Raw genomic sequence first — 15,560 nt, forward strand, 5'->3', positions numbered from 1 at the left:
TAAAACATGAGACACTTTTAGATTAATCCCATTTTCCTGCCTAAGACTTGGAGATGAAACACAGAGTTACTAATTTTACTTACCCCAACAAGACATATTGCAATACCAGAGCAGTTTTAAACTAACAAGTAGGAGGGTGCTCAGAAAGGCTGCGCTGCAAGTGGATTATTAACTAGAGCAGACCCTGTGCCTTCAGTCAAGGCAGAATGTTCTGGTTTTTAAGCAGGCTTAACACCCTCTTGTTCCTACTCCTGAGGTCACTCATTCCAGCATCTGCAGTCCCCGCAGCGCAGAGGCGCACACTGCAGCAGCTCTCAGAATCCTTAATTAGCTTGGAAGGTTTTTAGCAGGGCAGGGAAGAATACCTCTTTGTAGCTTCCTTAGCGCACAGGTTGGATACGCTGGGGAGTCTGGATTATAAGTATTTGAAATTCACTGAAATGCGAGACACCGAACAGGAGCCAGGACTCGCCCATCCTGGGAAGGTGCAGGATTTAGAGTGGAGCTTAGGGGTGGGAGGTGGGATTTGGGATCAGCAGCAGGGTCCTGTGCAGGGCAACTACCAAGCCAAGCGTAGCGAACCCCAAGCACGTGCAGCTGCCCACGAGCAGACACGGAGGGCCCATGGTGGTGGCCCTCTGGTAGTTGTGCAAGAGCGGCAGTCGTGTGCTGCGTGAGCAGCCCCCAGGGGAAGGAAGTTTTCCTCCGGTGGGCTTCAGGAACAGCTTCAAGCAGCCAAGTCAGTAACCCGTACCCTGCCAGCCAGCCCTTAGGGCAGCTGCACGAGCTGCTGTTGGAAAGACAAAGGGAAAAAACTACTGCTGCTGAAGCATGCTAATGGAAGGGCTTTCCTGCCTAACCAGCCACCCAGGAAAGGGGCACAAGAGGAGACCTGGCTTCTGCCACGCGCTTCGGTGTTCCTTGCACACGACATTGGCTTAGGTACGAAGGGCTGCTCACAAAGCACGAGCAAGGCACTGGGGCACCAGAAATTCATCCTCTCCCGTGGTAACCCAGAAGAGGCTTGAACTGTGACTGGGAAGCAGGTGGAAAGGGGAGAGCATCCCACAGAGGAGGGCATCCCACAGGGCAGCTGCTCAGGTCCCCCCTGCTCTGCAGGGGCTTGGGCAGGGAACCAACGTCATCGCTGTGACCAGCCAGAGGTACGAAGCAGGGTGCCGGCTCACTGCGCCGGGAGGGAGCCCCACTTCCACCCGTGGACAGCTCAAAAGTGGGAGGAGGAGTCCCTGGGCAGAGCGCCCAAGCAGATGCCCGCAGCCTCTTCTCGAAGCAAGGTGCACAGGACAACACAAACAGAGACCGGAGCCCATCAGCAACCTGCAGCCACTGCCACCGTGTTTCGCTCAGAGGCCTGGGGTCACCCCGTGGGTGGGAAGCATCTGCACAGGGGGAGCAGCAGCCACCTGCAACTGGGCCACCTTGTTCCTGGGACAGGGACGTAACAGAGGGCATTCGGTAGCGGCCTTGGCTGAAGTCAGGAAGCAACGAGGATCCTAACGAGCGCTGCGGAGCTCCGCTGCAGGAGGGCAGGCTGCGGAGCACCCAGCCTACTGCTTACCCCCGGAGAGAAACTGAGACCCTGTAATTGAGGAGCAGGACCACCCCACATGCCATGAGCTTCAAGACTGGGGCCAGAGCGGCTTGCCCAGCGCTATTGACGTGAACTTTGCCATCCAGTTTCAGACAGCTAGCTTTCAGGCTGGCTGCGCAGCACTCCTGGTAACAGGCAGCCTTCATCCCACTGGCACAGACTGGTTTGGCAGCCTTGCAGGCTCTGCTACATCCTGCTATGTAATTCAAGCCGGTCTTCTTCATCTGGAAGGAGGAGACACATTAGCCTGGGGATCCTGCCAAGCCTTTAGTATTCACATTACAGGGACAAACCCAGGCTCCTGGGCACATCCCAGCTCATGAGCTGTCCTGCTTTTTAGCCCCAAGCCATACCTCACAGAAGTCATGCCCCACGATGCATCTAGCAACAGTCGTCTTGCCTTTGAAACATCCGTCCCCATGACAGGAGAATGCTGCACACACTTTCCCCTACAAGAGAGGGACAGAGAAGACACTGTATATTCATCGGTCTGGAGAGCAGGACTCCCAGGACAAGAACTGAATTTCAGACAGCCCTTCTTTCCTGAGGGCTCCTTTCTGAATCCCCCTCTGTTCTTGGTATGTGGCCAGTGCTGTCTCAGGCATTTTAGATACAGAGAGATAAAAGACTAAAGTTTCCTGCAGCATAGCAAACAAATTTCAAACCTCCTTTTCCTTCCTCTTAACAGTGCTCTGAAAAGATAAGCATCTTCCCCTCCATGTAGGCTCAGGGAAAGGCTGCAGTGCCCCGTCGGTCCCTGCACCCTCCCTGCGGCTGCGAGGAAGGCTCACCACACAGTCGGTTCAAACTGCTTGAATGGATGCAAGTGCTGAGCTCAGGAAAACGTCTGTTTGACAGGGCTCGTTAGGGACTCTCTCCTTTCAAAGCTCATTACAGATTTGTTCCACTTCCAGAGGCAGCTTTTTACCCTGTAAAGCAGGTGCAGGAGGGACCCTTCCCTCTCCCCCTGCTCAGGTGGGAGCTCAGCGGTCCCGGCAGCCGCAGCCCCCAGGACACCCTGCAGCCACAGAAGCATCTGCCCGGCTGGTACCTACGTTTCGGGGGGGAGCTCGGGTGGTGGTGGCGGTTGTGGTGGTAGGTGACACGGTGGTGGTTGGCAGGTCACCTGCAGACACACAGGGAGCCCTGTGAGGCTGTGCCCGGCCCGCAGCCTGCTCAGAGCCCTCCACACACGGGACAGGTTCACCAGCACGGCTCACGCTGCAGCCGGAGCTGCTGGACCACCCCTTCCCCTCACCCCAGCTCTGAAGGAGAGCAAGCCCCAGGGCAGAGGAGATGTGGCGATGCGGTCATAGCCATCCCTCTGCAATGGGGTTCTGCCCGCCCGTCTCCCCCCTGTGCAGCAGGATTAACCTCAGACCGCCACGGGGACCCTGCGGGCAGTTACCGTAGGAGCTGGCATTGAGCTGCAGGCAGAGCGGGGAGTCGCAGCAGTCCAGGGCACACTGCTGCGTGTTCACGCTGCTGTTGGTCCTGCACATCTCAGTGCCGCACGCGCTGCTGCACCTGGCTGTGTAGTTTGTGCTGGAGAAACGATAAAGCTGGAAAGGAAAAAATGCTAGGAGCATGAAGAGATGCCATTACGAAGGAGCAAAAGTAACTGACAGACTGCAACAGAGAGGGAGAAGGGAAATAGGAGATTTACACAGATTTAATAGAGTACTGCGGATTCCCGATATAAAGAAAGGGAAAACAGACTTTCCCTATCACAGCCCCCCCGTGCCTCCATCTCAGCGAGCTCCGTACCTCACAGTAAGTCTCATTACGGCAGGTCACAGTTTCATTGGCATGGGCTTCATCCTGGTAACACCTCTCCCCAGAGCACTGAAAACTCTGGCAGGTGAGCTGGAGGAAAAACACACCAGGGCATCACTGGGCAGTGAAACCTCCTCGTACAGCACCGTGGTGCTGTCCCCAACCATGGCCCCGCTGTCTGGAGGGGCTGCCTCTGCGCACCCTCCTGCTGTGCCCAAGGTGCTCCCCTTCCACACCAGGAGATGCTCTCATGGGACTCCTGGCTCCCGTGAGAGACCAGTTGGGCTACAGACCCTGCCCATGGGGCTGTAACAGCCCGGCCAACAGCTGCCTCTACTCTCCTTTCCTCTCCTCTCCTTACCGGTGTTTCTTCTGTACTGTTCACAGAGGCGTTGGCGGCCACCGAGGCGTTGGCGGCCACCGAGGCGTTGGCGGCCACCGAGGCGTTGGCGGCCACCGAGGCGTTGGCGGCCACCGAGGCGTTGGCGGCCACCGAGGCGTTGGCGGCCACCGAGGCGTTGGCGGCCACCGAGGCGTTGGCGGCCACCGAGGCGTTGGCGGCCATGTTGTGATCTGGAAAACACAAAGCTCCCAACTGGTGAAGGAAACGCCAACCTCGCGCTCAGCACACCCTGCATCCCCTCCTGAGCCTCCACACAGTCCAAAGGTCTCTGCGGGAAGCATCAGTCACACTGTGGTTGGGATGTGGATGGCAAGAAGTGACAGGACGTCCCAAACAAGGTCTGTTTGCAGCCAACGACCCGGCAGCCTGGCAAGTAGGTCAGACAACAGACTACTGCAGCAGCACTACGGACAGATGTTACAACAGCTTCTCCCTCCCCCTTCCAGCCACACTGCATGTGAAGAACAGGCTTTTCTGGGGTCAAAACCCTGAAAAAAGGTAGCTCAGTGCAGCTCCATCCTACAGAATACAGCCTGGAGGGGACAGGGACAAAGTCCCCGTTGCACCACGCTGCCTTTGCCCCGCTCCCCACAAGAGCCCCAGGTTTCCCTTGGGGTGCAGAGCTCACCTGCTGTGGCAAGAGGGTCCTGGACACAGAGGTGCAGAGCCAAGGTGCAGAGCAGCAGGCCTGGAACGGATGAGGGACTATTGAGACCACCATGTCTGATGCTTGCTTTACCCACAGCCCAAAGAGCCACCCCAGCAGCATGGGCAGGTCACCCTCCGAACACCAAATCCAGCCCCCACCAGCCTCCCTGGAGCAGGGTGGTGGCCAGTTCCCCTCGGGGAGGTCGTGGGGAGCCCCACAGACACACCTGCAGTCAGGGACCCGTGCTGGCCACGGGGGACCAGCCCTGCTGCAGAAAGACCTCCCCCGCCTGCCCAGAGCCCTGGGTGACCAGCAGCCACCCCTCACCCCAGGGAACCTCTGGCACATTCTCCAACAGCTGGGGCACGGACGGACGTCCTGGGCACGCTGGGACGGACGCCACTCTCCATGCCGCAGCAGAGCCTCCGTTACCTTGAACAGGGGGGACAAGCCATCGGCGACCTGCCATCTTCATCCAGCAGCAACTTCACCTGGGACCTGGCAGGAAGGGGCACGGTCAGAGCTGGGCAGCAGGCGGGGACAGTCCGGCCACGGTCATAGCAGCGCGTGTTCCCTGAGTCTGCCCAGCGCACTGCTCGGGGTGAGGTGGCAGAAACACTATCAGAACAAGTTACCTAGAAGAGACTTTCCCTGTTGAGGTCTTTTTTTTGAAGAAACCTTTCTCCTAGGAAATTCTACAGCCCTTATTCTGGGCACTGTGGGACACCAGAGAAATCCAGGTTGTTCAGCACTACATTTTTGGTCCCCGTAGTGGCAGGACAGGCTTTTAAGGCAGAAATAAATGCCTGACAATAACACCCACCAACAGCACCTCTGAAAACTGCTGTCCAGGTTCTCTCAACAGGCTCTCAACCCAGAAATCATCTAACATATAAATTACCACGTAATTCAGTGCCCTTGTTGCTGTGCTTGCCTGGACTTCAGGGAGCAACAGTCAGGCCCTTCCTGCCAGAGCTGCAGCAGAGGCAGCTGGACAGGCGCAGAGGGGTCCGGGAGCTGCCTACCCCGGACTGAAACCCCTGAGCCACCGGCACGGTGCTGGCCAGCACAGCCACGCACCCCAGCAGCGCCGGGTGCCCGCTCCCAAGGGGAGCTCCCTGGGGCGTGTTTGTGCCTGGGCTGTGCAGGAGACACAGAGCACCCCTAGGACACCGGCTGCAAGCACCTTTGGGGAGAGCAGGCAGCTGCCGGGGGCTCGCCCGGCTCCCACCTGCGTTGCTGCTGAGCGCCATGGTTGGCTGCCAGCGGGTGCAGGGAGCTGCCCCCGCAGAGGCGAGGGGCAGACGCCCCAGTATGGGTCTGCACTCTGCCTCCAGTACGAGCCCCAGGGCCGCAGCACAGCGCTGCGTGTGGTTGCGTGCTGGCAGGAGCGGTGTTGAGCTGTGCGGGCTCGGCCCCAGGACATCCACAGTGGCCCCTTCCCGAGAGGCTCTCCAGAACCACCAAGGCTGCTGCAAACAGGGCCCAGGGGCACGGCACGGCTGCTGGCGAGCAGGAGCCCCCCAGGGAGCCACGTGCTCTGGTTGGTGTGGTAACCCTCCACCTGCGCTCGCAGGCAATACGCAGAGCTGCGGGCAGCTGCCAGGAGCAGGAAGGCAAGGTAGTTTTGGATGACACCTGGGACCACGCAGCAGTTTGCTGATGCTGTTGCAAATGAAGACGTGACCCACCGGCAGCAGCACCCATTGCGGGACGACCCAAGCCCACCAGCCCTCAGAGCAGCAAGAGAGACTCTCCCTAGCAGTTCTTGCTGTGGATGGACAAAAGTCTAGTGTGAAAAAAGCCCATTTCCAGACATGCCTACGCAACGAGCCCTCAGGATCTGCCAAACGGCGAAACACAGGCCTATTAGTTCTGGCACACAACTCATGTGGAACATAAACAGGAACATTTACAGCTAAAGTAGCTTTCCCTAGCGAGAGGTGGATTATAAAGAGCCATTGCACTGCCAACACTCAAATATTTCTGGTTAACTCACAATAAAGAGTCACATCCTTCCCACCTGTCCCTCTCTGCATGCATCTCCCCTCTCTGCCAGCCCACACCGCAGCCCCCAGCCCAGGACAGTGGCATACACATCCCTTTCACACAGGAATTCCCACCTGCCCGGCCAGGGCACCACGGCCACTCACCCCCACAGTTTGGGAAATTCTACCTGCTTCGGTGTCTCCCATGACACCCAGATCTCCGTTGTCAGAATCTCTCTGCTTTCATTCAAAATCTTTATCTGTTTAGCTAAGGCAACAGCAGAGACGTGACTCCAAACAGGCTCCATGGCCAAGTTCCCCAAGGAGAACTGTAACACTCCTTCTCCAGAACTCTTGTGATTTAGGCCCATTTAGCATTCCCCGAGGACCTGGAACGGCTGAAGCTTGTGCAGAGACCGCGGCTGTTCATTCAGAGCGAAGGAGGCCATGCGGGCTGGAGTGTCTCCCACCTTCCCAACCAGGGCAGCCACCACCCAGGCCAGGTCCGCACGACCTTACCGAGCAGGGTGCCACCGCACCAGCTCCAGGGCAAACACCCACCAGGCACGGCCTCACACCCCGGGGGCAGGGAAAGGAAAGAGCCCGCAGCATTGACTCACCCTGCCCGCCTGCTCCCTGGAAGCCTGCAGCCGCTGCTGGCGGTGGAGTGCCTCCGAGCACCCGCAGCAGCTGCGGTACCTGCCGCACAGGCTCGCACCGCGGTGCCAGCAACCGGCCCCAGCCCTGCCAACCACCGGCTGCGCAAACCATCACCCGGGGGAAGCGTTTGTTACCTGCTGCTCCACGGCACCTGGCAGATGCAAAGGGCCCCGCACAGCGACACAAACGGGTTTTTGTGAGGCGTCACGCAAGCCGACGCTATACCAGACTGGAACCCCACCCAAGGGGCTGGAGGGGCACAGGGACAGCCGCAGTGCTGGAGACACTACCGCAGACTGCCCACACAGCCCAACCTAAATCAAGCTCTATTATTAATTCCCTGAAAAAATCCCAGTGGACAAAGCTCCACAGGGAGACAGACCTGAGGTAAAAGCAGCAACGCAAGCCAAATAACTTTGTTTTGCAAAGGAGCCCATCAGAACGGGAATAAGAGAGAAGCAATTGTTTCTGACAACTCAAAATGTGTAAAAAACATTTTAAAAATATTGTAATCAAATCTCTTCCTTCCAGCACACAAAAGGAGACAAGTCTCTCAGCACTTCCTAAATTAAAATTGGTTTATTTTTCTTTTAATATAAAATGTCACAAGTCTGCTTTTCACAAGGGGATTACTAGAAAGTGATTCTATAAAGTATCCTTGAAATCTATATTCATGCACATAGCAAATCCAGAAACTGAGGAAGAGTCACAGCTACTGACACTGCTCCACTTGCTTTCCAGACATGAAATCCTTCACTTAGGAAAAGCTACAGCAGCCCTTGACGTTTCAAGTCTTCATAGGTCTTTTTATTCACCACGTTCCCACTGGAATCCTCATATTCCTCCTAGAATGGAACGAACAGTTCAGAAACACCCAGACACAGCCTGACTCGGGCTGTACTACAGCATTTGGATTTCAGCTCCAGCAGCACCCACTGAGCACGATCATCCTGCCAAGAACCTAGAACCTCGCTACCGAAGGTTTGCAGTGGACCTACCGGCAGGCTCCGCGGGAAGATCTTATTCAGAGTCAGAATAACTACAAGCTGTACTACAGACTGTATTTCCCACAGTTGCCCTGCACAGTGCTGAAAAATGGTTTGAGACAGCAGTTTAAGAAAAGGCACTAGTATAAGTGAACATGCTGTTCACCAGTTTTTCTTCTCACAAAACCAAGATGACACTGGTACTGTAAAGCAGCGTATTCAAAGATTCTCAAAGGGCTGAGTCTGTCCTACCAGAACTACTTTCCAACACAGCCGCAGAAGTGCTTTTCGTGTACCACCACTCACAGGAGCTATGCAACCAGCAGCATAGGTTCCTGCTAATTGCTCTAGCATGCAGGGGACTCTCTTAGAAATTCTTTTGACAAAGCCAGGTAACTGGGGGTTCCCACGAACACAGGACTAGAGACATCCAAATGCCTCCAGAACATCTCACCTCCGTATCAGGCTGCCACCTCTCTGAAGCCTTCTGTTGTTTCAGCTTTGCCCACACTGTAAATACAAAGTCAAACAGGATCTGATGCCATTTCCCTTGAGATACTAATTTTTAATCTAGTAAAACATACACATGAACTTTTAAAACACTGTCACTTCAGCAGTCCAGGAATGTATCTAATAACCATTACAAATGTATCATTCCCCAGTACCATTTACTGTAAGGCAGAAGAACTAAAGCAAACAAGGCTTTAAAGTGATCATCCAGGATGGGACACAAGAGACAAAAGGTCCAAAAACAATACTTCAGAGATACAGCTCCAGATATAATAATGGCTTGTTTGGGAGATCAAGGCTTTACCTGTCTGGTTTCTTTTAGGCAAGAATTAATTTTTGGCAAGAGCTAATATGAGTGTTCTTATGCCACATGTTCCCTGTTCTGTCATCACTACTTACATGAGACTGCATCCTCAATCTGTGTGACATTGGCAAAATGCGCAGTGTTGGGAATGCCCAGGCATCTCATCCCGTGAGCGTGTCGCCACTCCTGGGGACAAGAGGCGAGAGGTCAGCCTACAAGAGGGAATGCCCCTACATACACAATGCCAAAGACTAAAAGACTTACTAACTCCAGACAGGGTGAAACAAATACTATCAAAATACAAATCTACCAGTCCTAAAAACCTCTTGAAAATATTTTTTCCGTATTTTAGACAGTAGCAATGAAGTGGCAGTCAATAGGCATTCTGCAGCAATCAGACCTGGATACTGGAATTGTTCAAACAAGAAGGGACCATACAGAAATTTGCAGAAGACATCTTAGTGTGCCCTACATAATTTACAGTTCCAATAGCGCGGCCCTGCAGCATCAGCCCAGACCCACATTTTGGAAGTGGAAGAAGTGCCGCTCAGGCACTGCAGTGATTTACTAGTTCCTTGTTATTAAGGTGATCTGAACATAGTACTGATGATGTTGTACCAAAACATTACTTACTGCAAAGTGACGCTGAAAAGCTTTGGGCCCTCGGTAGGTGTAGTTACCACAAATCTCACAATTGTAGTTGATGTTTAAGCCGTGTAATTTATATAACCAGTATGGGATTGGCTGACAAGCGAAGAGAAACAAAAGTTAGGCCAAATGGCAAGGCAGGTTCAAACAGAAGAGCGGCATGGAGTCAGGGACATCTCCCACTTTTCCAGACCCGACAACCTCAGTTACCTTGCCATCCCAACCAAGAGGCAGATTTTTAGGATTATAAATTATTTCATTTTCTTCATCTTCACTCTCACTCTCACTGATCTGCTCTTCCTCCTCCTCCTCCCTCTCTTCCCCGGTCCGTGCTTGCTTACGCTGCACATTCTCGTGAGTGAGGTGTCTCTGTTCCTAGAGCGTGAGAAAAGAGAAGGAATTGTTCACACAACACAACAGCAACAAAATAAGGGCAAACTCATGCAGTGTGAAACACTTCCTCAGTGTACAGAGGCGAATGGAAAACCAGTACAAGACAGAACTCTCATTTTACTTAGCCCAACAACTTAAGTTTTTAGTATAACATTTCCTACTTCCAAAGAATGAAAAACTTGTACTACCATTAGCACTTCCAAGATGACAAGCTAACAGCAACAGCTACCCTACTAACAGCAATCAGCCCAAACTGAAGCAAGGATTTAAGGCAAGCATCAAGGCAGAACAAGTAAAGGTTTGCAATACGCTGTGACTTCGGCATAAAATAGAAATTATCTACATTGATGTGGTGCCTAAAAGAAGAAGAAAAAAAAAAAGAAGAAAAAAAAAGACAGGACAGGCTTCCCCAAGGGAACATGTAGCTTCTGTAGCTGGGTCTGTTCACAAAAGCCTGCCAAATAATTAGCTAATAGAAATATAAATGTAATCCATCATATCCTACTTACTGACAGAAAAAGCTACCTGCTAACATGCACTTTAAAACACTACAACTCTGGGCATGACAATAACTCTTCTGGGCATGCTATCTGTGAAAGCACCAGGTAAAGATGTAGATGACCTTCCAGTCACTATTTGACAGCTCTGAAATAAAAAGCTCAAAGACAAAATAAAATCCTTACCCCAAGAACTTCCACATACTCATAAATCTGAGCTTCCAGGAATGCAAGATCTTTATTTCTTTCAGTGTCTCTGGAAACAGATACAGAAACTTTATGAAGTCCATGCCAGAGCTGCAAACACCATGTGTACACTGAACTTCTGAGACACATTTCACTTGTACACAGCAAGAAAACAGAAACAAGTACCAAACAGCTTGTGTAAACTAAACTGCACACAAACCATTCAGCTCTGGTATCTTCCATTTGGTTCAGGACTGTTTGGTCCAACATGAAAAGCTTCTAATATAGCCGTGACAGAGAGATTCTTGGAGTAAGAGAGTGATGCCTATAGAATACTTCTCATCCAAGTGAAGAGAACACCATCAACCTGAGAGTGACCTTTAGGAACTCACCTCTTGCTTCCTTTTGTCTTTGGATTCTTAGCAAACAAGGAAGGATCAAGTGCTTCTAGGGATTTGCCTTTGGTGCTAAAAAGTCTCTGAGCACGCTCTTCCAGAGTCCTACGGAGAAGCAGGGAAGAGACGAGTCCAAACTATAGCTTTACATTTACTCGAGAATTATTTGAATTCATGCAACAAAAGTCTAAATTTAGCTTTTAAGAGATCATGAGATTTCCTATTATCTTTGTCTTCATTCCTTAAGCCAAACTCTTCTATACAAGAGACTTCTGTACAGGATGCTTTACAAAACAGTAGATCGCAGTATCCCCTGATTGGTTCTCAATCTGTTGTCTTTCAAACATCATTAAAGTAATTCTTGTACAATAGAGATGACAAAACAAGGATCCCATGAAGGAACGCAAGACAGGAAGACCTCAAAAATTGAAAAGGAACTATAAAAAGACTGCGCCTTACCCGCCACATTTTAGTCCCAGGGCCAGTAAAGCTGATTTTAATCTGTCCAGTCCCAGGGAGGCCAATTCCTGTTCAGTTAAAGTAAATAACAATGAGAGAGAGGCTATTAAAAAAAAAATATACAATATGGATGTATGTTCATTTTAACTCATTAAAACAAAAAAAAAGCCCAAACAACAAACAGCATCCAAGGACAGACTGGCAAGGGTGCACTGAAAAATGAGGAATATGACAAATCAAACCAAATCTTTCAAGTTACATCCCCCTAATGGGAGAAATTAAGTCATCAGCATAACCAAAGCTGAGAGCACAGAGCCAGAAGTGAAAGCACAGCAAGTAAAAATTATGAAAAGACAAAAAATGGCTAAACTTCCACCTGCTCAAAATTTAGCGCTATGTGCCAAGCACTGAAAACATACCTCCCAAGAGGAAAATGCTGAGAGATCCAGGTGGGCTCCAGCATGAGTGAGTGCACTGCTGGTCTCTTTCTGCCAAGAAAAAACCACATGCAAGATCTTTGTGAAATCCTACAACACTTCATGCAATATAATATTCTAACCTCAAGGAAAGCAGTTTATTTCAGAGAAAAATTCTCTCACTAATCTGAACAATGGAAGAATAAAAAAAACCCAACAAAATAAGCAAAGCTTAAAAAAGGTTCGTTTCAAACTGGTTACGTTGGTTTTCAAATTCAAGTTTGTATTAAATCGCATCTTTGTGATACACAACTACGCCTCTTGCTATTAGGCTTAACCTCAGTGATGACTTTACACAAGTCATTCACAGAAAATCTCTAACAAATACAGAAGCATTGACATGGGCTTAAGGACTGCTCACCGGCCAGCCAGGGAACGTTCCATTTTCCCACTTCTTCTCAAATTCTGTCTGAATTTTCCCAAAAAGTTCATTCTGGTCCAGTAACGGTTTCACTCGATCTGTGTAATCCTGTAGGTACTCAAGAAGCATTTCAAGGTACCTGGCAGAGTAATCACGAGCACAGGTAATTCAGTATCAACCCTCCACCATATTTCTCTAATCATGTCTTTGGAAAGTAATTATCCTCTAGTACTCCAAAAGGACGACATCAAGATTGTGACAGTTTTCAACACACGATTTCTAGATGCAGCAGTTACGAGGACAAAGTAAGGTCCTTCCGCAGAGCAGAATGTGACTTTCCACAGTTTTGCTGCTCTGCGTGTTTTCTCAGGGCTCGGACACACAACTGAGTTACTATAGCTCAGTGACCAATTTACACAAGTTTGACTGTTAACTGTATTCTTAGCAGCTGTACGCTTAAAAAAGCAAATTCTTTCTCATCAGGTGTCATAAAAGAAGCTAGAAGGCAAAAAGGCTCACCTCTTATATTCAGCATTTTTTCTCTCCTTGGGAATATCAAAGAGCTGGTCAAACGTGGACAAGTAAGTGATATAATCCAATTTCTAAGAACAAAAAAGTTCGAGTCAGACTTTATACACACACAGCCAAATTAACATCCAGTTTCCACACCAGAAGAAAAGCGCTAGCTCATGCCATTATTCTCAACTCCCAGGGTTCTCTGTGTGCTAACACATTGCCTTAGACACCTGTCAGTACCTGGTAGCAGAAAACAGAGGCTTTTTACAAGGCCATCATTACATTAATGATAGAGAGATATTAACTGAAGAGAACAAAAGAGGAGAGTCATGAAGCAGCATTCAGAATTCAGATGCTGTCGAGCTGTATGTGCAAACTGACTTTGAAATAGCTATTTGGAAATAAACTTATTTATGTAGGGAAAAAACCACACAACAAATAACCACAAACCAACCAAAGAAACTTCTCTCAGCCTTAAGCACCAAAGCTGCCCAGACACATGCAGCCACTTACCTCTGATGATTTTAGATTAATGTACTTGAGATAACAATCATGCAGATCTAAGTATCGTCCATACCCTTCCTCATCTGTGAACTCCACCAGATCTGTAGGAAAGATCATGAAAAGCTTTACTATGAGCTTAATCTTCCCTACTCATTATACATATGCTTTAGAACTGGAAAAGGATTAACTGTGGACTAATTTGTGCTTAAAGATGATGTTTACAATGCAAGTGGGACACTCATTGATCAGACATCTGACTGCTGCTCTGTGTAAGCACCAGAACACTCCTTAAGAGGAGCACTGCTACTGTGGAATCTTCCAGGCGGGCTGCAGTTCAGAAGAATTTAAATGACAAAAGAAAAATTTTCAGAAGTTATTTAGTAAAAGGGAGGTAGAATTCTGAAACATGCAAGACAGATCTAACAACTCATTTTTAAATAACGCCTCTCGAGCAACCACCATGCTTTCACTCTAAACTGGCCTCAGAGAAAAACTACAAACTTACTCTGAGCTTCTTCACTTGGGTTGTCTCTGGCCTTCAACAGTTCCTCAAACTCCACTGACATCGGAACACAGATCTTCAAGAACAGACAGAAGGTACAGAAGAAATTATTACTTCAACTAATGTCCCAGAATAATTAATATAAAATCACAGTAGGTTGCAAACAATAAAACTGCTAACTGAAGAGGTATAAAAAGCATTTCTTCACCATTACTTTTGCACAAAAAAAGTCTGACTTCAGCCAAGGTGAGAAAGGTGAGACCAAGCGCCAGCTCAGCAGCAGAACGCTCCTGAGCTAACGCAAGCAAGCAGAGAACACAGTTAGCATCTTGCATCTTCTCCTAGTTTACCGCTCTCACAGGAGCTTACATACTGCCTCTGAAGCGCCGCCTAACCTTGAACATCGTCTTTTCTCAAGTGACATTTTAATGTACTTAATACTGGCATATTAAGGCAATTAAACTGGGGGGACGAAAAGTCTGTTTATTGCAGCGATGAGGTCCAACGGACAACAAATCACCTATTCTTATGAAGCACATAACTACTTACCTCATTTGGGTGCTTCCGGTGAAATTCCTTAATTTGTTTCAGTCTGTTGTAGAATTCTGCAAATTCATTTGGTCCTGAAATGGCACTGAGTTCTTCCTTCCGTAAGCTATGGGTTCAAGGGAAAGGACAGATTACAAGTGGAAAAGCAGACACATTGACACAATCTTTTTCTAAGTCTAGTGCTGTATTTCGATCACACAAAGCTCCAGTAAGATTGACTGCAAACCCTCTGGAAACCACAGTCTCACAATTACGGTTTGAGGCTCTGAGCCATGTCTCCCACTGAACGGGCTGCAGTCTCCACTTACAAGCCTTCAAGGCAACTCACAGCCTCCCCCCATGACTTACACCAAAAAAATAACAGAACGTGTATATCCAGCATGTACACATCCAATGTGCACTCTGGGTCCCGCTCTACCAGGTTTAGTCTTCAGAACTTGACTCCTGGTCTCACATACCAGCATTACTCCTCATATATTTACAGCTGACTTAAAACAACCTCCAAGTTCTTCATCTGCAAAACACATCCAGCAGACGCTCAGGTGCACACGCACTTCACGAGGTGTTTGCACAAGCACTTACCCATCCTTGTCATCATACAAGTCTCTCAGGTTGCCGCTCACTTCCATGTACCTCTAAAACACAAGAGAAAGCCCCGAAGGCCGCACGGGGACGTTACCCTGGACAAGCCCCGCTCATTCCCGGGCGCTCCGGCGGCACTAGGCACAGGCCTGGCCCGCCCCGCGGTGCTGCTGCTACTCCTGGGGCCGCCGGCGGAGCCCACCCCAGGCCTGCCGGAGCCGCCGCCCGCCCCCGGTCCCAGCGCACTCACGTCCTGCATGGCCCGCGTCCGGTGGTCCGAGTTGATCTGGTCGCGGAGCTGCGGGGCAGAGGAGCAGGGTTAGCGCAGGCCCGCGCCGCGGCCGCCCGCCCGCCCGCCAGCCCGCCTCCTTGCCTCCCTCCCCTCGGCCCCGGACGCACCGTGGACTTTTTGGTGAGCATCTCCTTCACCATCACGTCCATGAGCCGCTCCCGCTCCTCATGGTAACGCCGCTGCTGCTCCAGGATGGTCTCCATCCTCCCGCGCCCGACCGGAAATGTCCGCTCCCCCCTTCCGGTCCCGCCTGCGCCCCGCCGGAACGTTCCGGCCCGGCCTGTGTCTCGCGGGAAGGCTCCGGGCCCGCCC

General features: G+C 50.6%; 2 protein-coding genes and 1 long non-coding RNA gene across 3 annotated transcripts in view; 1 reads left to right on the forward strand and 2 right to left on the reverse strand.

Moving 5' to 3' along the window:
• UTP11 (UTP11 small subunit processome component) overlaps positions 1-15,560 on the forward strand; it is a 261,807-nt gene that overhangs the window by 203,513 nt on the left and 42,734 nt on the right. The gene's annotated exons all lie outside the window — the stretch shown is intronic.
• LOC129195771 (uncharacterized) lies at positions 1,366-3,063 on the reverse strand. The gene is made up of 4 exons (XR_008573960.1): positions 3,021-3,063; positions 2,668-2,738; positions 1,966-2,061; positions 1,366-1,836 (listed from the first exon to the last, which is right to left on the reverse strand). It is a non-coding gene; the product is annotated as an uncharacterized LOC129195771 (long non-coding RNA).
• SF3A3 (splicing factor 3a subunit 3) lies at positions 7,649-15,516 on the reverse strand. Its single transcript, XM_054802143.1, has 17 exons — positions 15,356-15,516; positions 15,207-15,254; positions 14,957-15,009; positions 14,375-14,480; positions 13,829-13,901; positions 13,333-13,424; positions 12,823-12,905; positions 12,304-12,442; positions 11,886-11,954; positions 11,467-11,534; positions 11,005-11,112; positions 10,613-10,682; positions 9,747-9,911; positions 9,522-9,632; positions 8,984-9,074; positions 8,529-8,584; positions 7,649-7,933 (listed from the first exon to the last, which is right to left on the reverse strand). The coding sequence occupies exons 1-17, from the start codon at positions 15,449-15,451 to the stop codon at positions 7,856-7,858; spliced, it is 1,506 nt and encodes a 501-aa protein (XP_054658118.1). The 5' UTR covers positions 15,452-15,516; the 3' UTR covers positions 7,649-7,855.

This window comes from Grus americana, chromosome 23 (assembly GCF_028858705.1).
Source record: "Grus americana isolate bGruAme1 chromosome 23, bGruAme1.mat, whole genome shotgun sequence".
In the NCBI taxonomy this organism is placed as follows: domain Eukaryota; kingdom Metazoa; phylum Chordata; class Aves; order Gruiformes; family Gruidae; genus Grus; species Grus americana.